At 38.3% G+C, this 26,615-nt stretch overlaps 1 protein-coding gene across 1 annotated transcript; it reads right to left on the bottom strand.

Annotated features, from left to right (window-relative positions):
- Positions 1-1,270: 1,270 nt before the first annotated feature.
- On the bottom strand, positions 1,271-2,638 carry LOC113610670 (heterogeneous nuclear ribonucleoprotein A1-like). Its single transcript, XM_027088997.1, has one exon. It carries the CDS (start codon positions 2,576-2,578, stop codon positions 1,616-1,618), a length of 963 nt encoding a protein of 320 aa, XP_026944798.1. The 5' UTR covers positions 2,579-2,638; the 3' UTR covers positions 1,271-1,615.
- Positions 2,639-26,615: the final 23,977 nt, after the last annotated feature.

A 26,615-nucleotide genomic window follows, 5' to 3' on the forward strand; every position in this document is an offset into this window, starting at 1 on the left:
GTCTCTTATGATGCTTTATATTTCTGTGGTGTCTGTTGTAACTTCTCCTTTTTCATTTCTAATTTTATGGATTTGAGTCCTCTCCCTCTTTTTCTTGTTGAGTCTGGCTATAGTTTTATCTATTTTGTTTATGTTCTTAAAGAACCAGCTTTTAGTTTTATTGATCTTTGCTATTGTTTTCTTTGTTTCTATTTCATTTACTTCTACTCTGATCTTTATGTTTTCTTTCCTTCTACTAACTTTGGGTTTTGTTTGTTCTTATTTCTGTAGTTCCTTTAGGTGTAAAGTTAGATTGTTTATTTGAGATTTTTCTTGTTTTTTTGTGCTAGGATTGTATTGCTATAAACTTCCCTGTTAGAACTGTTTTTGCTGCATCCGGTAGGTTTTGGATCATTGTGTTTTCATTATCTTTTGTCTCTAGGTATTTTTTGATTTCCATTTTGATTTCTTCAGTGATGTCTTGGTTATATAGTAATGTATTTTTTAGCCTCCATGTGTTTTTGTTTTTTACGTTTTTCTCCCTGTAATTGATTTCTAATCTCATAGTGTTGTGGTCAGAAAAGATACTTGATATGATTTCAATTTTCTTAAATTTAGTGAGGCGTGATTTGTGACCCAGGATGTGATCTGTCCTAGAGAATTATCTGTGGGCACTTGAGAAGAAACTCTAATTTGCTGTTTTCGGATGGAATGTCCTATAAGTATCAATTAAATCTATCTGGTCTTCTGTGTCATTTAAAGCTTGTTTTTCCTTATTAATTTTCTGTTTGGATGATCTGTCCATTGGTGTAAGTGAGGTGTTAAAGTCCCCCACTCTTATTGTGTTACTGTCAATTTCCTCTTTTATAGCTGTTAGCAATTGCCTTATGTATTGAGGTGCTCCTGTGTTGGGTGCATATATATTTATAATTGTTATATCTTCTCGGATTGATCCCTTTATCATTATGTAGTGTCCTTCTTTGTCTCTTGTAACATTCTTTATTTTAAAGTCTACTTTATCTGATATGAGTACTGCTACTCCAGCTTTCTTTTGATTTTCATTTGCATGGAATATCTTTTTCCATCCCCTCACTTTCAGTCTGTATGTGTCCCTAGGTCTGAAGTGGGTCTCTTGTAGACAGCATATATACGGGTCTTGTTTTTGTATCCATTCAGCCAGTCTGTGTCTTTCAGTTGGAGCATTTAATCCATTCACATTTAAGGTGATTATAGATATGTATGTTCCTATTACCATTTTTTAAATTATTTTGGGTTTTTTTTGTTGTTGTTGTTAAAAAAAAGACACATTTATTCAGCGTCACGATCAGACTATTACATTTAGCAATCAACAGCATGGGTGCAAAAAAAAAAAATATACTTTAAAGCCCTTTGTTGGAATGCTTTACACTTTCCACAGAACAGAAACTAAAATAACCTGTTATACAATTAATCACAAATACAGTCCTTGAGTTTTTTTGCCCATACACATGAGTATTGTCTAAAACATGTCTTCTTTGTAGCAGCTAGGCCCTGCCACCACTGTGCTTGGCTGAGTTCACAAATCTGTTGTAACCTGTAGCTTCCCTGTCACTTCTCTGGCTCTCCTCTCCTGCTAAGCTTTGTTTCCTGGCAGTAATCAAAACCTTCTGCCACTGCCATAGCTACTGCTGCTGCTGGAACCACCATAGCCACCTTGGTTTCGGGGTTTGGCAAAGTATTGGCCTCCACCACCATAGGGGACAGAACTTCTGCCTCCAAAGTTTCCTTCTTTCATGGGTCCAAAATTTGAAGACTGATTGTTGTAGCTGCCAAAATTGTCGTAGCTTCCACCACCTCCAAAATTGCTTCCATCATTACCAAATCCATTATAGCCGTCCCCACTGCCACCATATCCACCACCACCGCGGCTGCCACCAAAGCCACCTCGACCGCTGAAGTTTCCTCCACAACCAAAGTTGTCATTCCCACCAAAACCACCTCCACGACCACCACCAAAGTTTCCAGAACCACTTCGACCTCTTTGGCTGGATGAAGCACTAGCCATCTCTTGCTTAGATAGGGCTTTCCTTACTTCACAGTTGTGGCCATTCTCAGTGTGGTATTTCTGAATGACAATCTTGTCTACAGAGTCATGATCATCAAAGGTTACAAAAGCAAAGCCTCTCTTTTTGCCACTGCCTCGGTCAGTCATGATTTCAATCACTTCAATTTTCCCATACTGTTCAAAATAATCTCTTAGATGATGTTCTTCAGTATCTTCTTTAATGCCACCAACAAAAATCTTTTTCACAGTTAAGTGGGCACCAGGTCTTTGAGAATCTTCTCTTGAGACGGCCCTCTTTGGTTCCACAACTCTTCCATCCACCTTGTGTGGCCTTACATTCATGGCCGCATCCACCTCCTCCACAGTGGCATATGTGACAAACCCGAAGCCTCTGGAGCGTTTGGTGTTTGGATCCCTCATTACCACACAATCTGTGAGCGTTCCCCACTGCTCAAAATGGCTCCTCAGACTCTCATCGGTTGTTTCAAAGCTCAAACCTCCGATGAAGAGCTTCCGCAGCTGTTCGTGCTCTTTGGGTGACTCTGACTTAGACATAACGGCAGTGGAGGGTGGGGGGAGACGTCAATGATGCTTACTCGGCGGCGTCCACGAGCAGAAAACTGGGTTTGTTTTTGTAGGTCCTTTTCTTCTCTTGTGTTTCCCCCTTAGAGAATTTCCTTTAGCATTTATTGTAGAGCTGGTTTGGTGGTGTTGAATTCTCTTAGCTTTTGCTTGCCTGTAAAGCTTTTGATTTCCCTGTTGAATCGGAATGTGATCCTTGCTGGGTAGAATAATCTTGGTTTTAGTTTCTTCCCTTTCATCACTTTAAATATATAGTGTCACTCCCTTCTGGCTTGTAGAGTTTCTGCTGAGAAATCAGCTGTTAACCTTATGGGAGTTCCCTTGTACATTATTTGTCATTTTTCCTTTGTTGCTTTTAATTTTTTTCTTTGTGTTTAATTTTTGTCAGTTTGATTACTATGTGTCTCAGCATGTTTCTCCTTGGGTTATCCTGTATGGGACTCTCTGCGCTTCCTGGACTTGGGTGGCTATTTTCTTTCCCATGTTAGGAAAGTTTTTGACTATAATCTCTTCTAATATTTTCTTGGGTCCTTTTCCTCTATCTTCTCCTTCTGGGTCCCCAATAATGCGAATATTGGTGCGTTTAATGTTGTCCCAGAGGTCTCTTAGGCTTCTTCATTTCTTTTCATTCTTTTTTCTTTATTCTGTTCCACGGTAGTGAATTCCACCATTCTGTCTTCCAGGTCACTTATCGGTTCTTCTGCCTCAGTTATTCTGCTATTGATTCCTTCTAGTGTATTTTTCATTTCAGTTATTGTATTGTTCATATCTGTTTGTTCTTTAATTCTTCTAGGTCTTTATTAAACATTTCTTGCATCTTCTTGATCTTTGCCTCCATTCTTTTTCCGAGGTCCTGGATCATCTTCACTATCATTATTCTTAATTTTTTTCTGGAAGGTTGCCTATCTTCACTTCATTTAATTGTTTTTCTGGGGTTTTATCTTGTTCCTTCATCTGGTACCTAGTCCTCTGCCTTTTCATTTTGTCTGTGTTTCTGTGAATGTGGTTTTCGTTCCACAGCCTGCAGGATTGTAGTTCTTCTTGCTTCTGCTGTCTACCCTCTGGTGGAATAGGCTGTCTAAGAGGCTTGTGTAAACTTCCTGATGGGAGGAACAGGTGGTGGGTAGAGCTGGCTGTTGCTGTGTTGGGCAGAGCTCAGAAAAACTTTAATCCGCTTGTCTGCTGATGGGTGGGGCTGGGTTCTCTCCCTGTTGGTTGTTTGGCCTGAGGCAACCCAGCACTGGAGCCTACCCTGCTCTTTGGTGATGCTAATGTCAGACTCTGGGAAGGGGGTCATGCCAAGGAGTACTTCCCAGAACGTCTGCTGCCAATTTCCTTGTCCCCATGTTGAGCCACAGCCACCCCTCGTCCCTGCAGGAGACCTTCCAACTCTAGCAGGTAGGTCTAGTTCAGTCTCCTGTGGGGTCACTGCTCCTTCCCTTGGGTCCTGATGTGCATACTACTTTGTGTGTGCTCTCCAAGAGTGGAGTCTCTGTTTTCCCCAGTCCTGTCAAAGTCCTGCAATCAAATCCCGCTTGCCTTCAAAGTCTGATTCTCTGGGAATTCCTCCTCCCATTGCCGGACCCCCAGGTTGGGAAACCTGACGTGGGGCTCAGAACCTTCACTCCAGTGGGTGGACTTCTGTGGTATAAGTGTTCTCCAGTTTGTGAATCACCAACTCAGCAATTATGGGATTTGATTTTATTGTGTTTTTGCCCCTCCTACCATTTCATTGCGGTTTCTCCTTTGTCCTTGGATGTGGGGTATCTTTTTTGGTGACTTCCAGTGGCTTCCTGTCGATGGCTGTTCAGCAGTTAGTTGTGATTCCGGTCCTCGCGCGAGAGGGAGTGAGCGCTCATCCTTCTACTCCACCATCTTGAACCAATCTCCAACTTTTCTGAATTAATTTATTCTAGCAGATTTTTTTTCTTTTTGGTCGTGTGTGTGTGTGTATTTTTTAGTCTAAGGTTTTCTACATATCACATTGTCTCATCTGCAAACAGAAATAATTTTACCTCTTGCTGTCCAGTTTGGATGCCCTCCCTTTCTCTCTCTCTCTCTCTCTCTCTCTCTCTCTCTCTCTCTCTGTGTGTGTGTAATTGCTGTGGCTAGGACTCATAGTACAATGTTGTATAGAGGTAAGAAGAATGGGTATCTTGCCTTGTTCCTGATCTTTTAGTTTCAGGGAAAGCTGTCTGGTTTTCACTGTTCAGTATGATGTTAATTGTGGGCTTTTTGTGTATGGTCTTTATTATGTTAAGGTATTTTCTGTCTATTCCTAATTTGTTGAGAATTTTATCATAAAATGTTATTGAATATTTTCAAAGCTTCTTCTGCATCTGTTGAAATGATCATTTTGCGTAGTGTTTTGATTTGTAATTTAATATCTTCATTTGTTATAGGTCTATTCAGATTGTCTTTTTCTTTTTGTGTTCATTTTAGTAGTTTGTATGTTTCTAGTACTTTGCCTGTTTTAGCTAGGTTATCAAATTTGTTAGCATACAGTTGTTTTTAGTATTTGTTTTACAGTCCTTATTATTTCTGTAAGATCATTAGGAGTGTCCCTTCTTTCATTTCATTTCTAATTCTAGTAATTTGAGACTCACCTCTTTTGTCTTGATTAATGAAGCTAAAGTTTTGTCAATTTTTTTAGAGAATCAGCTTTCTGTTTAAGTGATTTTCTTTATTATTTTTCTATCCTCTATTTCATTAATTTCCACTCTAAGCTGCTATTCTTTTCTTCTTGCTTTAGGTTTATTTTACTTTTCTTTTTCCAGTATCTTAAAATAGAAGTTTAGGTTATTGGTTTGAAATGTTATTTTTTTTGCAAAATAAGTATTTACAGCTATAAATGTCTTTGTGAGCACTGCTTTTGCTGCATCCCTTAAGTTTTGGTATGTGTCTTCATTTATATTCATTTTGGAGTACTTTTAGAGTTCCTTTTTGATTTCTTCTTTGATGCATTGATTATTTAGGAGTATATTGTTTAATTCCCATACATTTCTGAATTTTCCAGTTTTTATTGCTATTGATTTCTAGTGTTGGAAAGCATATTTTAGTATCATGTCTATCCTTTTAATCTTTTAATTATTTCTATCCTGTCTTCTTCATTAAGACAATCTTTTATTATTTCTGTCTTCTGCACTTTAAATTCATTGAGGTTTGTTTTATGGTCTATGGTCTGTCCTAGAGAATGTCCCATGTATACTTGGAAAGAATGTATATTCTGTTCCTGTTTTGTGGAGTGTTGTATGAATATTCTATAAATGGCTGGTTTATAGTGTTGTCCAAATCTTCTATTTCCTTGTTGATCTTCTAGCTCATTGTTCTATCTTTTATTGAAAGTGTAGTGTTGAAATCTTAAACTATTATTGCTTTTTAAAAAATATTTATTTATTTTTTAATTTTGGCTGCGTCAGGTCTTAGTTGTTGTATGCAGATCTTTGATGTGGCATGTGGGATCCTCCACTGTAGTGTGCGGGATCCTCATTGCAGCGCATGGGCTCTGTAGTTGCGGCACACGGGCTCTCTAGTTGTGGCCCGTGTGGTCAGTAGTTGTGTTGCACTGGTTTAGTTGCCCTGCAGCATTTGGGATCTTATTTCCCCCACCAGGGATCAAACCCACGTCCCCTGCATTGGGAGGTGGATTTTTAACCCCTGGACCACCAGGGAAGTCCCAAACTATTATTATTGACTTATCTCTTTCTCCCTTCATTTTCAGTTTTGCTTCATATGTTTTTATGTTCTATTAGGTGCACATTTGCTTATAATTGTTATGTCTTCCTCATGGGTTGACTCTTTAATCATTATAAAATGTCACTCTATGTCTAGCAACATTTTTTTTTTTTTTTGCGGTACGCGGGCCTCTCACTGTTGTGGCCTCTCCCGTTGCGGAGCACAGGCTCCAGACGCACAGGCTCAGCGGCCATGGCTCACAGGCCCAGCCGCTCCGTGGCATGTGGGATCTTCCCGGACTGGGGCACAAACCCGTGTCCCCTGCATTGGCAGGCGGACTCCCAACCACTGCGCCACCAGGGAAGCCCTAGCAACAACTTATTTGATTTTATTTTTGTGGTACGTGGGCCTCTCACTGTTGTGGCCTCTCCTGTTGCAGAGCACAGGCTCCGGACGCGCAGGCCCAGCGGCCACGGCTCACGGGCCCAGCCGCTTCACGGCACGTGGGATCCTCCCAGACCGGGGCACGAACCCGTGTCCCCTGCATCGGCAGGCAGACTCTCAACCACTGTGCCACCAGGGAAGCCCTAGCAACATTTTTTTTATGTGTATTTTTTCTGATATTAGTATAGCCACTCCAGGTTTCTTGTGGTTACTGTTTGTATAATATATCTTTTTCCATCCCTTAACTTAGAATCTGTTTGTATTTTGAATCTAAAATGTCTCTTCTGTAGATAGCATATAGTTGGATCTTGTTTTTAATCCAGTCTGACAATGTCTGCCTTTGAATTGTTTAATGTAGTTACATTTAATGTGATTATTGATATAGGCATAATTGGTTTTATTGTGCTTCACTTTATTGCACTTTGCAGATATTGTGTTGTTTTACAAAGGAAGGTTTGTGGCATTGAGCAAATCTCTTGGCGCCATTTTTCCAACAGCATTTGCTCACTTCATGTCTCTGTGTCATATTTTGGTTATTTTTGCAATATTTCAAACTTTTTCATTATTATTATATTTCTTATGGTGAGCTATGGTGAGTAACCTTTGATGTTACTACAACTTGCTGAAGGCTCAGATGATGGTTAGCATTTTTTAGCAACAAAGTGTTTTTATTTTTATTTATTTATTAAGAAAACACACATATTCACTTTATTATTTATTTATGTATTTACTTATTTGGTTGTGTGGGGTCTTAGTTGCGGCAGGCAGGCTCCTTAGTTGCAGCTCGCCAGCTCCTTAGTTGCAACTCACCAGCTCCTTAGTTGCAACTCTGCAGCTCCTTAGTTGGTGGCATGTGAACTGTTAGTTGCAGCATGCATGTGGGATCTAGTTCCCTGATCAGGGATCGAACCTGGGCCCCTTGCATTAGGAGCACGGAGTCTTATCCACTGTGCCACCAGGGAAGTCCCTATTTAGTTTTTAAAAAGTTATTGGAGTATAGTTGACTTACAATATTGTGTGCAATAAATTATTTTAAAATTAAGGTTGTACATTGTTTTTTCAGACATAATGCTATTGCATACTTAATAGAGTACGTTATAGTGTAAATATAACTTTTATATACAATGGGAAACCACAAAATCCTTGTGACTTGCTGTGTTGTGATGTTTGTTTTATTATGGGGGTCTAGAACCAAACCTGCAATATCTTCTAGGTATGCCTGTACTTGGATTTATATTTGCCATTTTACTTTGTGTTTTCTATGTGTGTTATGTCTTTTTTGTTCCTCTGTTCCTCCTTTACTGCTTTCTTTTACATTGAATTAATATTATCTAATATAGCATTTTAATTTCAAAACCCATTGTTTTTGCACTGTATGTTTTTAAAGTAACTTTCTTAATGGTTGCTCTAGGGCTTATAATATACATCTTAACTTATCAGAATCCACTTCACATTTATATTAACTTAATTCCAGTGAGATTTAGAAAAATTACTCTTACATAGCTCTATTCCCTTTCCTATGTTTTCTGTTAATATTGCTATACATGTTACATCTATAAATGTTACAAACCCAATAATACATCGTTATAATTATTACTTTATATAATTTTGTCTTTTAGACTAGCTTAGCTGAGAGGAGAAAGAGCAAGTATATATTTATTATTTTTGTTATATTAACCTTTTTATTTATCATTTCTGGTTCTTTTCATTTATTCTTGCAGATTCAAGTTACCATCTGGAGTTATTTCCTTATTTAGCCCAATACAGCTTTGCTACTATGTACTTTGCGCTGTTATCAGCAAATATATTACAATTTTATATGTTATAGGCCCAAGAATATATTATATACATGATGTTTTATACAATTGCTTTTTAAATTGAGTAGAAGAAAGGAGTAAAATATGCATTTATGCTATTTTTATAATTTCATAATTACCTTTACTGGTGCTCTTCGCTTTTTCACAATAATTGAATTATGACTATTTGGGGTCACTTACTTTCAGTCTGATTAATTTCCTTTAAAATTTCTTGTAAGGAGGGTCTGCTGCTAGTAACAGGTTCTCTGTTTTTATTTATCTGGGAGTATCTTTAATTTGCTTTTATTTTTTAAAGATAGATTTGCTGAATACAGCATTCTTAGTTAATAGTTTCTTTGAACACTCTGAATATATTATTCCACTGCCTTCTGGCCTCCATTGTTTCTGCTGAGAAGTCAGATTTTAATCCTATTGGGATTCCCTTGCAGTGATAAGTCATTTTTTTTCTTCTGTAAAGATTTTCTCCTTATCTTTGGTTTTCACTATTTTTACTATGATGTTTCAGTTTGTGGATCTCTTTGTGTTTTCCTACCTGGAGTTTGTTGAGCTTCCTGGATGTGTAGATTATTGTTTTTCAACAGATTTGAGAAGTTGTCAGCCATTATTTCTTCAAATATTGCAGCACTTAATAGTGTCCCACACTTCTTTGAAGTTTTGTTCATTTTTTCTTCATTCTTTCTCTCTATTCTTCAGGTTGCATAATCTTTATTGCTCTTTCTTTAGATTTGCTTATTATTACTTCTGCTAATTCAAATCTACTATTGGCCCTTTTAGTGAATTTTTCACTTCAGTTATTGTAATTTTCAACTCTAGAATTGCCATTCTGTTCTTTATTATAATTCCTGTTTATTGATGATCTCTACTTGCTGCCACATTTCATAATGCCTTTTTTGCTCTTTAATCATGGTTTCCTTTAGTTCTTTGAACATATTTATAATGGCTGCTTTGAAGATTTTGTTAAATTTGATATCTAGTTGCTCTCACAGGCAGTTTCTGTTGCCTGATTTTTTTCCCCAGTGTATGGGTTATACTCTCCTGTTTCCTTGTATGACTAATTTTTGTTGGAAATTAGATATTTTAGATAATACATTGTAGTAACTTTGGGTACTGGTGCCTCCCTTTGGAGCTTGTTATTGTTATTTGCTAGCTTATTGGTCAAGTAACTGGCTGTACTATTTTAGTAGAGTCTATTTCTCTCTTGCACTGGTAAGTTCTGATATTGCTCCTCAGGGAGCATATTCTTGGGTTATGTCTACAGTCACCCTGGGTTAACAGTGGTTTTTTTTGGGCTCTCTTTGGCTGACTCTGTCCCTGACCTTAGCCAGATGTTGAACTCTACTAATTGCTAGGTGATTGTTTAATTACTTTCAACAATGCCCTGGTGCGTAAATTGCTCACCAGCTGAACCAGTGAAATTCAGAATCCTTTGAAGGGATAGTTCTGGAAGTCTGTTGAGATTTTTTTCTGACTTCAGGCAGTCTCTGCCCAGCTATGTCCTTCCCAGATTCTCTCACACAAACTAGCCAGTTTACAGTTTAGCTTTTATGTCCAGTGATTCTACCAATACCCCAATTGCCCTTACCACAACCTCTACTAAAGTTGAGAGCACCGGTAGGCTTGAACTTCTCCACACTCTGTTGCAAATGAAGTCAGTTCCTTTTGGAAGAGAATAGCTCCCTGGTTTATGACCTGCTCTCCCTCAAGGCAAAATCTCTGAGTTATGGCTATGGAGGTGGAAGAGGGGACAATGGCAAGCTTCTCTGTCAGTGACACTCCCAATTTAGGAGCTGAGTGCTCAGTGGTGGTGGGGAGGGGACGATACCTTCAGATCTTTTTGTTTGACTCTTGCAGCACAGAATCACCGCTTTACAAACCAGGAGAATGATGACTGGGGCTCAATATTCTCATCAGCACCACACCCAGGATACAGCCTTCTTGGGGGCTGGGCAGAGGAAGAGAGAGCCACCTCTCACCTACACTTGCCCATAACTTAGCCTCAGTAACAGATAGGTGGGGGTAGGAAAAGAAATACTAACATACTGCCTGTCCTGGGATTGTATCCCTCAAACTGAGAGCTGGATCCCTGCGTTCTTGGCTGTATCCAGTCTGGAGTAAAGTTTCCCTCTTGCTGAGTTAGGAGGGAGGAGGGAGGAAGGAGGAAGCAGATCTCAGTTCAAATACCAGAGACTCTCAATATTCTTAACTTGTAGAAAATTTTCTTGAATGTGTGTTTCTATATTTGCTGTATATGTCCTTCAGCCATGTCCAGAGATTTTAACTGGTTGTTTTAAAATAATTTTCACTAGTTTCACTGGTGAGTGAATCCACAGAGTTCCTCATGCTGTAAAGCTGGAGATCAGAGTCACACCACCCACTCTCTTTATTTCCTCTTTCTGGAAAATGCATTCTCTTTAATAAGATCTTTGTTAGAATTTCTGCTACACTTTATGTTTCATGCTGTCATATTTTCCATCTCTTTCTCCGTACATCCTGGGTTTCCCTTTTAGTTCATAATCCAGCTCATGAATTATCTCTCCAACTCTATATAACTCTCTTTTGAGTTTCTAATTTTATTGATTATATTTCAAATTTCCTTCAGTACTATTTAGTATTTTTTAAATTAAATCTGCCTTGTATGTTAAAGTAGAGTCATTTTTTCCTTGTTTTCTTTTCCTATGGCTTTGTTCTTAATCATTTATCCAATGTGTATTTTATAGTGTATATCTGACCCGTTCTTAAATTCTAAGGAATTTTGATTTCTTGTTTACTAAGCTTGTTTGGCATGAATGACTGTTAAATTTTATGAAATGCTCTGTCTGTGTAAACTAAGATGTTTTCAATCTTAAAATAAGGAGGCTGTCATCTGTCTTTTCATGTATTTAAATGGAGGTAACTTTGAATTAGAATATCATTTTTTTAGAAACTCATATTAAATTGATGGATAGAGGCATTAAAAGCTGAGGGTGCTAAATCCAAGACAGATGAGACATTATGTGGCCCTTGATGGAAGAGCACGCCACCTCCTCTGAAGTAGCTTTGAAAAAAAACCTGTCTAGATTCAACTTAGCAATTTAGAGGAAGTACAGAGGATCGAGGATTATATTAAATTATGCTATGGGGATGCAGTTACAAAAATCTGGATTATATAAATCTCTCAAGGACAAACAACTGGGTTTCTCCAAATAAACTGTAAGGAGAAAGAGTGCATATGAAAGATTGGAAGAGGGGAGAAAGGAAGAGTGAAAGGACCAGCAAGAGAGGGAGAGTAAACACAGAGATTTAAAAGAAACATAAACTACATATCAACGGATTGCAATGTGTGGACTTTAACTGCCTCCTGATTCAAATAAACAATGTGTAAAAAAATGGCATTTATGAAACATTTGAACTTTTGAGTATTCTGTGCATAGTTGACATTAAGGAATTTTTATTCATTTTTATGTGTACTAGCAGTGTTGTGGCTGTCTTCAAAATACTTATCCTTTAGAAGTAACAGTGAAATATTCAGGGATGAAATTATATATGTGAAATGCTTCAAAAGAACATGGGAGGAGAATAGTGGGTAGGAGTATAGAAGAAACAAATTGGCTATGAGATGATAATTCTTGAAGATGGGTGATGGATAAAGTTAATTACTGTTTTTTGTATTTTTGCATATATTTGGAATTGACTTTCCTATTACTTACTACTTTGGCTTTGTAATCTTGATTATTACAGGGAGGGAATTTGTAAACTAAAGTGAGGCCAAAAAGAGTAGTTAACGAGTGCATCATCACTTTCTGATGTGTAGACTTCTTAATTTTGGATCATCTGTGAAACTGAGGGCATGGTTTGAAAACACTGACAATTTCCTGTTCATTTTCCCTTAAAAGAAAGCATTCAGATGCTTTTTTTTTTATTGTGAAGAAATGTGCTCTACAACAAAATACCTATGAAATCAAGCATATCTTTTTTTCAGTTATATGCTGAATTCTGAAATACTTATGTGTTTCAGTGTTTGTTCTTTTTCAAAAACCATTTTTTCAGGATCTTATTGATATGATTAGTTGTTCAATTTCCAAGTCTGCTCAGTTTAAACTACTGATTGAGGTAAAACCAATAACAATTAATTGGTTGCTCATTAAGTGTAAGGCATGTGCCAGGCTTTTGGGAGTGGCACCTAAATCACTCCACAATTTATAGAAACCTATAATGTCCTTGGGAAGACAAAGTACATGACAAGATGAACAACCCCTGAAAGATATAAATAATTGTCAAGGCAACAGAACGTTATAAAATTTTTTTGCCAACTCAAAATTCAATACCCAGAATTCCTAATTCCCTCCACCCTAGGTGTTTTTCAACTATATTATACCCTGATTAATCCCCACCTCTGCTAAGATAACAAGGGGGCATTAGTTGGGAAAATAGGAGAGAATGGGGAAAAGGGCTCTATTAATACTAATTGAGGCACCAAAATAAGATACGTACATTCATTCATTCTCCTGGAAAGTGTAGACTTTTGGCTTCTGTCATGCCAGAACACCATGATCGTTATCATGAATGGAACAATTACAGGGAGTGGGTCTCCAGGCTCATATCTACCCACAGGCAGGTCCCGCTTTGCCTCAGGGGTTCTTAATTAGGACTATGTTGATAAAACATGTGAGAAGCTGAGAAGCTCTGATTTATTTATGATAACTGAACCCACTCGTCTTTCTTCTCTTTTCCAATCTGGTAGAGAAACAGAGAAGAGATTTTTAATGCTTGCAGTAAATCACACAGAGCAGATTTGGCAGCAGTTTTATAGTTTGGTTTGCTCTTTTCCCCTTTAGCCTGACGACTGAAGGATACCTTTTTGCAAAAGGGAGAAATAAGCTTTGTTCTTAATTGATTATTTAGGATCTAGCTCATCACTGATAAATGAAATGAACAAGGTTGGTATATAACAACATTTTGATGAATGATTGATTACTTTTATCTTCAGAGAGATGGACACATACCCTGTACTGATAGACTAGACAATGAATCAGATCTGACCAATTCCAGATAAATGAAGAAGTTTGTGAGACAAAAGATATTTTGATGAATGATTTACTACATATACATGTAGATGGAGTCATTCAGAAAGTAGTTTTTCTTTATGAAATATTGCTTTTAAAATCCAGTCAAAAGGTGGAAAGAAAGGAGGGTTTATTTTTTAAATTAATTTATTTGGCTGCGTCGGGTCTTAGTTGTGACTCTCGGGATCTACGATCTTCTACGGTCTTAGTTGTGACTCTCGGGATCTACGATCTTTTAGTTGCAGCATGCAAACTCTTAGTTGCAGCATGTGGGATCTAATTACCTGACCAGAGGTTGAACCCAGGCCCCCTGCATTGGGAGCGCAGAGTCTTAGCCACTGGACCACCAGGGAAGTCCCTGAAAGAAAGTAGGCTTTAACATCATAGTTAAAACAAGAAAAAAAAGTTTCATTGGATTATCCAGGAAAATGCAATTACCAGACACAAGATTCAAACCAGGCAATACATTTAATAATTTTGTGAACACCTAATATGTAGGTAATTTTCTTTTCCAGAATTCCTGCTCTTCCAGTGTTCGTTATCTAGTTGGGGGAGTAGAATTTGTACATAAGAATTTGTACATAGAATTTGTACATAACCATTCTAATAAATGGTCTGTGAGTAATATGGACTTCAAGTAGTTTGGGAGTACAAAGGGGAGACTGTTTACTGTGGGCTGGTCTGCCTAGAGTTCCTAGGGAGAAGTGATTTGAACTAGAAATGAAAGGATGACTGAAATTTCAGTAGGCAGAAATGTCATGGGCTTATACATTTATTTAACAATTATACATAGTAACTCTCATGTGTAAGTCACTACGCTAAATAGACATTGAATCAGACAATTATATTGGGTTGGCCACAAAGTTCGTTTGGGCTTTTCCTTAAGATGTTAAGGAAAAACCCGAATGAACTTTGTGGCCAATCCATAATAACAGTGTGACAACGTACTGTAATAGAACAGGGTGTTTGTGGAACACAGAGGAGAGACAGACAGCAAATGAGCCAAATGAAGAGGGGTGGTGATGGAGCAAAGAGGACCCTCTTCCAGGTGGAGAGACTGCAGTTGAAAAGGGCCAGAGGCAAGAGGGGGCGCAGACTGCTTGGAGCTGCAAGGCCAAGAACTGCTCTGTCCACTATGGTAGCCCTTTGTCACATGCAGCTGTTGAACACTTGAAATATAGCAAATGCGACTGAGACACTGAATTTTAGTTTTATTTAATTTTATTAACTTAAGCTTAAAAATTAACATCTGCTTCAGTATACTTGGAACAACTAACAACATGTGAACCTACTTTCTGAAAGTAAATTTTATTAAATTTAAATACAGATCGAATATTTCTGATGACAATTTAGAATCCAAATTGTGGTGTAAAGTTGGTATAAAATACACACCAGATTCCAAAGGTTTAGTATTTGTAAAAGAATGTGTAAAATTTCATAACTTCTTAATATTAATTATATGTTGACATAATATTTTGGATATATTAGGTTAAGTAAATTAATTTCACCTGTTTCTTTTTACTTTTTGAAAAAAATTTTATTTTCTATTGGAGTATAGTTGATTAACAATGTTGTGTTAGTTTGTGTACAGCAAAGTGATTGTTATACATATACGGGTATCTATTCTTTTTCAAATTCTCCCATTTAGGTTATTACAGAGTATTGAGCAGGGTTTCCTGTACTATACAGTAGGTCCTTGTTGGTTATCTATTTTAAATATAGCAGTGTGTACATGTCAATCCCAAACTCCCAGTCTTTCCCTCCCTCCACACCCTCCCTACCCCAGTAACCGTAAGTTCTTTCACTAAGTGAGTCTTTCAGTTTTGTAATAAGTTCATTTGTGTCATTTTTATTTAGATTCTGCATATAAGCGATATCACATACTATTTGTCTTTCTCACTTAACATGATAGTCTCCAGGTGCATCCATGTTGCTGCAAATGGCCTTATTTCCTTCTTCCTAATGGCCGAGTAGTAATACATTGTATATATGTACCACTTCTTCTTTATCCATTCATCTGTCAATAGACATTTAGGTTGCTTCCATGTCTTGGCTATTGTAAACAGTGCTGCAATGAACACTGGGGTGCATGTAACCTTTCAAACCGTATTTTTCTCTGGATATATGCCCAGGAGTGGGATTGCTGTATCATATGGTTGCTCTATTTTTAGTTTCTTAAGGAGCCTCCATACTGTTCTTCATAGTGGCTGTACCAATTACATTCCCACCAACAGTGTAGGAGGGGTTCCCTTTCTCCACACCCTCTCCAGCATTTGTTGTTTCTAGACTTTACTATGATGGCCATTCTGACTGGTGTGAAGTGACATCTCATTGTAGTTTTGATTTGCATTTCTCTAATAATTAGTGATGTTGAGCAGCATTTCATGTGCCTCTTGGCCATCTGTATGTCTTCTTTGGAGAAATGTCTATTTAGGTCTCCTGCCCATTTTTTGATGGCATGGTTTCTTTTTTTGATATTGGGCCCGATGAGCTGTTTGTAAATTTTGGAGATTAATCCCCTGTTGGTAGCATTGTTTGTAAATATTTTCTCCCATTCTGTGTGTTGTCTTTTCATTTTGTTTATGGTTTCCTTTGCTGTGCAAAAGCTTTTGAGTTTAATTAGGTCCCATTTGTTTATTTTGGTTTTTATTTCTATTACTCCAGTAGATGGATCAAAACAAAGATATTGCTGTGATTTATGTCAAAGAGTGTTCTGCCTACGTTTTCCTCGAAGGGTTTTAGAGTATCGGGTCTAACACTTAGGTCTTTAATCCATTTTGAGTTTATTTTTGGGTATGGTGTTAAAGAGTGTTCTAATTTCATTTTTGTACATGTAGCTGTCCAGTTTTCCCAGCACCATTTATTGAAGAAACTGTCTTTTCTCCATTGTATAGACTTGCCTACTTTGTTGTACATTAATTGACCATAGGTGCGTGGGTTTATTTCTGGGCTTTCTGTCTGTTCCATTGATCTATATTTCTGTTTTTGTGCCAGGACCATACTGTTTTGATAACTGTAGCTTTGTAGTATAGTTTGCAGTCAGCGAGCCTGATTCCTCCAGCTCTGTTTTTCTTTCTCAAGATTACTTTGGCTCTTCGGGGTCTTGTGTGTCTCCATACGAATTAAAAAATTTTTGCTCTAGTTCTATGAAAAATGCCATTAGTAATTTGATAGGGATTGCATTGAATCTATAGATTGCTTTGGGTAGTATAGTGATTTAGACAATATTGATTCTTCCAATCCAAGAACAAGGTATATTTTTCTATCTGTGTCATCTTTGATTTCTTTCATCTGAATTGTAACAGTTTTTGGAGTATAGGTCTTTTATCTCCTCAGGTAGGTTTATTCCTAGGTGTTTTATTCTTTTTGATGCAATGGTAAATGGGATTGTTTCTTTAATTTCCCTTTCTGATCTTTTGTTGTTAGTGTATAGAAATACAACAGATTTCTGTGTATTAATTTTGTATCCTGCAGCTTTACCAAATTCATTGATGAGCTCTAGTAGTTTTCTGGTAGCATCTTTAGGATTTTCTATGTATAGTATCATGTCATCTGCAAACAGTGACAGTTTTATGTCTGCTTTTCCAATGTGGATTCCCTTTATTTCTTTTTCTTCTCTGATTGCTGTGGCTAGGACTTCGAAAACTATGTTGAATACAAGTGGCAAGAGTGGACATCCTTGTCTTGTTCCTGATTTTAATCCTACTTGATCATGGTGTGTGATCCTTTTAATGTATTGTTGGATTCAGTTTTCTAGTATTTTGTTGAGGATTTTTGTGTCTGTGTTCATCAGTGATATTGGCCTGTAATTTTCTTTTTTTGTGTGATATCTTTGTCTGGTTTTGTTATCAGGGTAATGGTTCTCTCATAGAATGAGTTTGGGAGTGTTCCTTCCTCTGCAAATTTTTGGAAGAGTTTCAGAAAGATAGGTGTTAACTCTTCTCTAAATGTTTGATAGAATTTGCCTGTGAAGCCATCTGGTCCTGGACTTCTGTTTATTGAGAATTTTAAAATCAGTTTCAATGTCAGTACTTGTGATTAGTCTGTTCATATTTTCTATTTATTCCTGGTTCAGTCTTAGGAGATTGTACCTAAGAATTTGTCCATTTCTTCTAGGTCCATTTTATTGGCACTTAGTTGCTTGTAGTAGTCTCTTATGATCCTTTGTATTCTGTGGTGACAGCTTTAACTTCTTTTTCAGTTCTAATTTTATTGATTTGAGCCCTCTCCCTCTTTTTCTTGATGAGTCTGGCTAAAGGTTTATCAATTTTGTTTATCTTTTCAAAGAACCAGCTTTTAGTTTCATTCATCTTTTGTATTGTTTTCTTTGCCTCTATTTCATTTATTTCTGCTCTGATTTTTATGATTTTGTTCCTTCTACTAACTTTGGGTTTTGTTTGTTCTTCTTTCTCTAGTTGATTTAGGTGTAAGGTTCGGTTATTTTAGGTTATTCTTGTTTCCTGAGGTAAGATTATATTGCTGTAAACTTTCCTCTTAGAATTGCTTTTGCTGCATCCCATAGGTTTTGGATCATTGTGCTTTCATTTTCATTTGTCTCTAGATATTTTTTGATTTCCTCTTTGATTTCTTCAGTGATCCATTGATTGTTTAGTAGCATAATTTTTAGCCTCCACGTGTTTTGTTGTTTTTTACAGTTTTTTTCTTGTAGTTGATTTCTAATCTCATTGTGGTTGGAAAAGATGCTTGGTATGATTTCAGTTTTCTTAAATTGACCAAGGCTCACTTTGTGGCCCAGCATGTGATCAGTCCTGGAGAATATTCCATGTGCATTTGAGAAGAATGTGTATTCTGCTGCTTTTGGTTGGAAAGCTCTATAAATATCAGTTAAGTCCATCTGGTCTAATATATAATTTAAGGCCTGTGTTTCCTTATTTTCTGTCTGGATATTTATCCACTGATAATAGTGGGGTGTTAAAAGTCCCCCACTATTATTGTGTTACTGTTGATTTCTCCTTTTATAGCTGTTAGTATTTGCCTTATGTATTGAGGTGCTCCTGTGTTGGGTACATATATATATATACAATTGTTGTATCTTCTTCTTAGATTAATCCCTTGATCATTATGTAGTGTCCTTCTTTGTCTCTTGTAACAGTCTCTTGTAACAGTATTTTAAAGTCTATTTGTCTGATATGAGTATTGCTACTCCAGCTTTCTTTTGACTTCCATTTGCATGGAATAACTTTTTCCATCTCCTAACTTTCAGTCTGTATGTGTCTCTAGATCTGAAGTGGGTCTCTTTTAGACAGAATATATATGGGTCTTGTTTTTGTATCCATTCAGCTGGTCTGTGTCATTTGGTTAGAGCATTTAATTCATTTACATTTAATGTAATTATCGATATGTGTGTTCTTACTGTCATTTTGTTAATTGTTTTGGATTTGTTTTTATAGGTCTTTTTTCTTCCCATCCTCTTTTGTTCTCTTCTCTTGTGATTTAACTATCTTTAGTGTTGTGTTTGGATTCCTTTTTCTTTTTTTGTGTGTGTATCTACTGTAGATTTTCAGTTTGCAGTTACCATGAGGTTTTGATACAGCAGTCTGTATATGAACAAGATTGTCTTAAGTTGCTGGTGTTTTAATTTCAAATGCATTTCCAGTTTATTGCATTTGTGCTCCCCTCACAATTGCTGATTTTGATATCATGTTTGTCTGCAGATGATTTCCTATCTCTACTGTAAGTTTGCCATTACTGGTGAGCTTTTCCATTCATAATTTTGTTTCTAGTTTTGACCTTTTCTTTTCTGCCTAGAGAATTCCCTTTAGCATTTGTTGCAAAGCTGGTCTGGTGTGCTGAATTCTCTTAGGTTTTGCTTGTCTGTAAAGCTTTTGATTTTCCTGTCGAATCTGAATGAGAGCCTTGCTGGGTATTCTTGGTTGTAGTTTCTTCGCTTTCTTCACTTTAAATATATTGTGCCTTTCTGGCCTGCAGTTTCTGCTGAGAAATCAGCCGATAACCTTACGGGAGTTCCCTTGTATGTTATTTGTTGATTTTAATATTTTTTTCGTCTTTAATCTTGGTCAATTTGATTATCACATGTTTCGGTATGTTCCTTCCTGGGTTTATCCTGCCTGGGACTCTCTGCACTTCCTAAACTGGGTGAGTGTTTCCTTTCCTGTGTTGGGGAAGTTTTCAGCTACTGTTTCTTCAAATATTTTCTCAGGCGCTTTCTCTCTTTGTTCTCCTTCTGGGACACCTATAATGCAAATGTTGGTGCATTTACTGTTGTCCCAGAGGTCTCTTAGACTGTTTTCATTTCTTTTCTTTCTTTTTCCTTTACTTTGTTCCGCAGCAGAATAAAGACACCACTCTCTTCCAGATCACTTATCCGTTCTTCTGTCTCAGTTATTCTATTCATTCCTTCTAGTGTAGTTTTCATTTCAGTTATTGTATTATTCATCTCTATTTGTTTCTTCTTTAGTTCTTCTAGGTCTTTGTTAAACATTTCTTGTATCTTCTCGATCTGTGCCTCCATTCTATTTCTGAGATCCTGGATCATCTTTACTATCGTTACTCGGAATTCTTTTTCAGGTAGATTGCCTATCTCCATTTCACTTAGTTGTCCTTTTGGGGTTTTACCTTGTTCCTTTATCTGGGACATATTCTTCTGCCATCTCATTTTGTCTTTCTGTGATTGCAGATTGTGTTCCACAGGCTGCAGGGTTGTAGTTCTTTCTTTTAATGGCTATCCCCTGGTGGATGAGGCTGTCTGAGAGGCTTGTTGTGCAGGCTTCCTAATGGGAGGGACAGGTTCCTGCTCACTGGTGAGTGGAGCAGGGTCTTGTCCCTCTGGTAGGCAGGGCTGTGTCAGGGAGTGTGTTTAGCAGGAAGCTGTGTGCTCAGGAAGACTTTAAGCAGCCTGTCTGCTGATGGGTTGGGCTGTATTCCCATCCTGTTGGTTTTTTGGCCTGAGGCATCCCAGCACTGGAGCCTACAGGCTGTTGGGTGGGGCCCAGTCTTGGTGAGAAAATGGTGGCCTCCAAGAGGGCTCACGCCAATGAGTACTCCCCAGAACTACTGCCGCCAGTGTCCTTGTCCCTGTAGCGAGCCACAGCTACCCTCCACCTCCACAGGAGACCCTCTAATACTAGCAGGTAAGTCTGGCCCAGTCTCTGATGAGGTTACCACTTTTTTCCCTTGGTCCTGGTGTGCACGTGACCGTGCGTGCACCCTATAGGAGTGGAGTTTCTGTTTCCCCCAGTCCTGTGGAATCCTGTGATTAAACCTCACTGGCCTTCAAAGCTAGATTCTCTGGGGGCTCCTCCTCCCATTGTTAGAGCCCCAGGCTGGGGAGGCTGATGTGGGGTCTCAGAACTTTCACTCCTGTGGAAGAACTTCTGTGGTATAATTATTTTCCAGTTTGTGGGTCACGCACCCAGTGTGTAGGGATTTGATTTTATCGCAGTTGCACCCTGTCTACCATCTTGTTGTGACTTCTTCTTTGTCTTTGGGTGTATTTTTTTGGGTAGGTTCCAGCATTTTTTTGTCAGTGGTTGTTCAGCAGTTAGTTGTGATTTTGGTGTTTCCATAAGAAGACGTGAGCTCACTTCCTTCTACTCAACCTTCTTGTCTCCTCTCAAAAGGGATTTTTCTTTCCAGTGAGGAATGGTTTTCAGAATCGTTGGGCTGGAGGCAGTGAACTAGCTGCTGGGGCTGAGGGCTGGCTGTCCACACTTACAGTGCCAGGGTCTGTCTCTTCTGCTATGCTGTGGGGTGGCGGTGGCAAACGAAGGCAGGAGGCAGCAGCTGCTGCTGAACAGCTCCTCAGTTATCTCTTTTTACTTTTTAAATGTGACTCCTAGAAGATTTGCAATTATATATTGGTGCACATTATATTTCTATAGGATAGCTCTGATCTAGACTGCCATGAGATATGGGAAGTGAGAGAAGAGGCTGGAGTAAGCCATAACATGTTAGAACATGCAGCGCTTGTGACAAGGAAGGGGAAACCGTACATTCAAAAGTATTGGCTGAAAGGCTACTAAGTGCCAGACACTGTTCCGGCCATTTGGGATGTGTATCAGTGAATGACAAAATTTCTGCAGAGTTTACATTTTAGAGAAAGCAGGAGGGTCAACGAAGAAGCAAACACAAATAACATACTAGAGTATGTTGGGAATGTTAAGAGCTATGGGGAAAAAAAAAAGTTGAGCCAGGTAATTGTTCTCAGGAGTGCTGGGCGTGTAGAGTGAGGATTCTTGCTTCCGTTAAAGTAGGATGGTTGGGGTTGACCCACTGAGGCATATTTTGAACAGTGATTTGAAGAAGGTGCTAGTGTGAGCCACGTGGTTGTCTGGGGCAAGAGTTTTCCAGGAAGAAGGGACACCAAGCAAGTACTCAAGGAGAAGGCCTGGTGTGCTGTAGGAAAAGCAAGGTTGGTGGTATGGAGCAGAGTGAGTTAGAGGGTGTTAGTAAGAGAGGAAGTCAGAGAGAGAAAGGACAGGTGCTGCTCCCATGGAAAAGGGTAGAAGCTGGAAGACCAGTTAGAAGGTTATTTCAGTATTCAGGTGAGAAATGAGAGCAGCTCAGAGCAGGGTAGAAGCAGTAGATATCGTGAGAAATAGTCAGTTTCTGGATATGTTTTGATGGTAGAGTGAATAAGGTTTTCCTGGTGTGAATGTGGGTTTTGAAGAGGCCAGGATGACTCCATGTTTTTGGTCTGAGGAACTGGATGAATGAAACTGCCAACAACTGTGCTGGGAGAGCAGATTTGGGGGGAAGATGAGAAATGGTCACCAAGGGATGAGTGAAGATACAAAATCCAAAGATTGAGATCAGGGAGAAGAGGAGGAACCAGCAAAGAAGACTGAATAGCAGCTGTTGAGGTAGAAGAAAAACCGAGTGTGGTGTCTTTGGAAGCTACATGAAGAAAGTTTATTAAAGAGCAGGAAGGGATAAAATGTATCAAATGCTGCTGACAGGAAAAGGGTGAAGTCTGAGAATTGACCAATAGCTTTAATACAAGTGACCTTGAGTATAATTTTTGTGGTATTGGAAGTGAGATGCTGGCAAAATTTGATTTGGAGTGGGCTGAAGAAACAATGAAGATGGGACTTCCCTGATGGCAAAGTGGTTAAGACCTGCCAATGCAGGGGACATGGGTTCGATCCCTGGTCTGGGAAGATCCCACATGCTGCAGATCAACTAAGCCTGTTCACCTAGAGCCCATGCTCTGGAACAAGAGAAGCCTGTGCACCACAACGAAGACTAGCTCCCGCTCGCCACAACTAGAGAAAGCCTGTGTGCGGCAACGAAGACATAATGCAGCCAAAAATACATAATAAATAAATTTATTTTTTAAAAAAAGAATTAAGATGAATTGGAGGCAGTGAAAATAGATAGCTCTTCAAGAGGTTATATTTCAATGAAAGTCAAAGCATTAAGACAAAGAGTAGAGAGAACTGTGGTCAAGAAGTATTTTTTTAATAGCAGAAATAACAGCAAATTTGTGTACTGAGATGCAGTGATCCAGTAATGAGGGGCAGTTTGATTATGGAGAAAGGGGCAAGTGCCAGAGTGATGTTACAAGATCTAGTAAGTGGATGAGCAGGGAAAAACATCTATGATAGCAGTTTTCAAAGTGTGGTCACCTGGAACTTATTAGAAATGTACATTATTAGGCCCTATCCCAGACCTCTTGAATCAGAAACTCTGAAGCCCTATTTTATATCTACACCACTCACAAAAATTAAATTGAAATGAATTAAAGACCTAAATGTAAGACCTGAAACCACAAACCTCCTAGAAGAAAACACAGGAAAGACATTTGTTGACATGGGTCTTGGCAATGATTTTTTGGATATGACAGTTAAAGCACAAACAACAAAATGAACAATAAACAAGTGGCACCACATCCAAGTTAAAAGCTTCTGAAAGTCAAAAGAGACGATCAACAAAATGAAACGGTAGCTTACAGAATGGCAGAAAATATTTGCAAATCATGTATCTGATAAGGGGTTAACATTCAAAATATATAAAAACCCGTACAACTGAATAGCAAATAATAATAATAATAATAATAATCTAACTGAAAAATTGGCAACGGACCTGAATAGACATTTCCCCAAGATATTCAGATGACCAAAAGGTACATGAAAAGGTCCTCAACATTAGGGCAGTGCAAAGCCACAATGAGATAACACATCACGCTTGTCAGAATGGCTATCAGAAAAAAAAAAAAAGAGATAAGAAACGCTGGCAAGGATGTGGAGAGAAGAGAACCTTTGTGCAAGGTTGGTGGGAATGTAAATTGGTATAGCCACTATGAAAAACAGTATGGAGGTTCTCAAAAAAATTAAACAAAATCACCATGTTGAAGAGATATCTGCACTCCCATGTTCACTGCAGTATTATTCATAACAGCCAAGACATGGAAACAAACTACGTACCCATTGATGGATGAATAAAGAAAATGTGGTATGTATATAAACAATGGAATATGGTACAGCCATAAAGAGAAGGAAATCCTGCCATTTGTAACAACACTGATGGACCTTGAGGGCATTATGGTAAGTGAAATAAGTCAGATAGAGAAAGACAAATACTATTCATCTCATTTATATGTGGAATCTAAAATAAAACAGAACACTAAACTCATACAAACAGATATCGGATTTGTGGTTGCCAGAGGCAGGAGGTGGAGGGTAGGGGAATTAGGTGGAGTTGGTTAAATGTACAAACTTCCAGTTTTAAGTTAGTACCGGGGATGTAATGTACAATATGATGACTATAGTTAATAACGCTTTATGGTATATTTGAAAGATGCTGAGGGAGCAGATCCTAAAAGTTCCCATCACAAGGAAAAACATTTTTTTTTCTGTAACTGTATGAGGTGATGGATGTTAACTAATCAGTTTGCAATATATACATATGTCATTATGCTATCTTAAACTTACAATATTGAATGTCAATTATATCTCAGTAACACTGGAAAAGAAAAAGAACTAAAGATGTTCAGGCAAAACGTCTCTTGGAAGGACAGGCTGTCATCCAATATTAGAATTGTGTTGTGTGGAAGAGATTAGATGGCTCCCTAGTAGTTCCAGAGAGGGACAAATGAAAGTTACAGGTAGATTAACTTCAATTCAAAATTTAAGAAAAAGAATTCTTTCTAACCATCCCCTGTCCACCAGTGGAATGGGTTATGTTGGGAGCAGCAATCAACAAGCTCAGCAGAGGCTGGAAGATGCAAAACACAGAAAGGGGGACTGAGACACCAGTACTGAAATGTGTGCACAATTTCAAGATGGCTACAAACCTCAGATTACTATGTCCCAGACTGATGACTTCTAAAAAAGAAACTCTAGGGTGGGATCATGCAGTCTGGCTTAAGAAGCCCTCCAGGTGCTGCTAATATGTGTATTGTCAGAAAAGACAACAGAGGGGAGAGCTTGGGGGAGGGTAATGGGGGTATGCCTGGAAGTTGTCTGCTGATGCTTCAGTTTTGTCAGTGAAGAGAGAACTGAAGTCACTCGCTGAAAGTGAAGACGGAGGAGGAGGTGTATGAAGAGCTGATGGAGGTTTTATGTAGGAAAAACAGGATCAGATTTTCACTTACGCAGATATTCACTGATCTTGTGCTAAGTACAAGGAACAAAGGATCCCATAATAAGTAAAAAAGATGTTTCCTGCTTTTATGGAGGCTTATCAGTAGTGAGAGAGGTTAGTCCAGAACTGAACAGCCCTTTAAATATTTGAAATGCTCACATAAGATTTTCTCTTAGATAGTTAGACATATTCAGTCCCTTTAACCATTATGTACGTGGCATGGTCTTCCCAGTTCCCATACGCTTCTTTCGGTGCTTTTCAGGTGGTCAGAGTTCCCCTGAAAGTGTTGTGCCCAGAAGTAGACACACTGTCCCGTACATGACCTCGCAGAATTCAATGTCAGGTTAAAGAGGTTATTTTATATAAACTGCTATAGAGCAAGGCCTCCCCTATTCTCCATGCCTCAAAATGAATAAACCAAGAGTAGATAAGATGCCTATGGTAAAAAGTCCAAAGAGTACAGAAAGGTACGAGGTAGACAGTAGGTCCCTTGGCTTGTACCTCAGAGGTTATCACTCAGCTTCTTTCCAGAAACTCTGTGGACATAAGCATAAATATGCTATCCACACACCCACACAAACTGCATTATTTTACTTTACGTATTTCTCTGGTTTCCACTTTTATCACCGACATTGTTTTATACTGGCACATAAAGATGTTATTTATTTGAATTAATGTACCTTATTTAGACCCCCCCCCGCCCCGCCCCACACCACTGAGAATTTTAGCCGTTCTTAAGCTTTGGCCTATTATGAACAACTCCAGGATGCACTGAGGCTAATTTGCGAAGTATTTTCAGGTCTCAAATGTAAGCCTGCTGTTCCAGCCTTCTCCACTCTTTTTGGTTAACACTGAATATGAACTGTTCTGGTTATCTAATTGTCAAAATCATGAACAACAATGCAGAACAAAAATAAGCAGCTCACAATGCCAATACACATTTCTAAATAGATGCAGATGTACTAATTAGTAACTCAGCACTCTTCCAAGGGGCTAAGTCACTAAGCTAGAACTTTTCCATTATGCCCATAATCCACTGGGGAAACTTCAAAATGCTCAAAACTGATCACAGTGTTCACTTATTTTTGTAGCTAAGAAAAGGAGTGAAGAATCATAGAAGTGGAAGTGTTCTGGGAAGAAATGGTCAGCAAAGTCCTCAAGAATGAGGTAGGAGGAAAATTATATTATTGGCTTTGTTTAAGGAGTGAATGATGGGTAACAAAACAAGAGTACCATGTACTCCATTTGAGAAGTCTAAAAATGAGGCTGCAAGAAAAGGCTACTGGATCGAGAAAAGAACTTCTTTAACTTGGGAAGCACTGTACTTTGGGAAGGCAACAAGAAAAATGCCCACATTTTGGCCTTGACATCCTCAGACACCTACCAAAAATGAAGGAAAGTAAGGCATAGCATATATTACAGGGTAGTGAAAACAATCATGGGGTATAGAGCCAGAGAACCTTAGGT

This window comes from Aethalodelphis obliquidens, unplaced genomic scaffold, assembly GCF_003676395.1.
Source record: "Aethalodelphis obliquidens isolate GAN/ISIS:26980383/991018 unplaced genomic scaffold, ASM367639v1 scaffold64, whole genome shotgun sequence".
NCBI classification, from domain to species: Eukaryota; Metazoa; Chordata; class Mammalia; order Artiodactyla; family Delphinidae; genus Aethalodelphis; species Aethalodelphis obliquidens.

Bases quoted from the DNA above. Each gene is read 5' to 3' on its own strand.
- LOC113610670 (XM_027088997.1), bottom strand. From the start codon at position 2,578: ATGTCTAAGTCAGAGTCACCCAAAGAGCACGAACAGCTGCGGAAGCTC.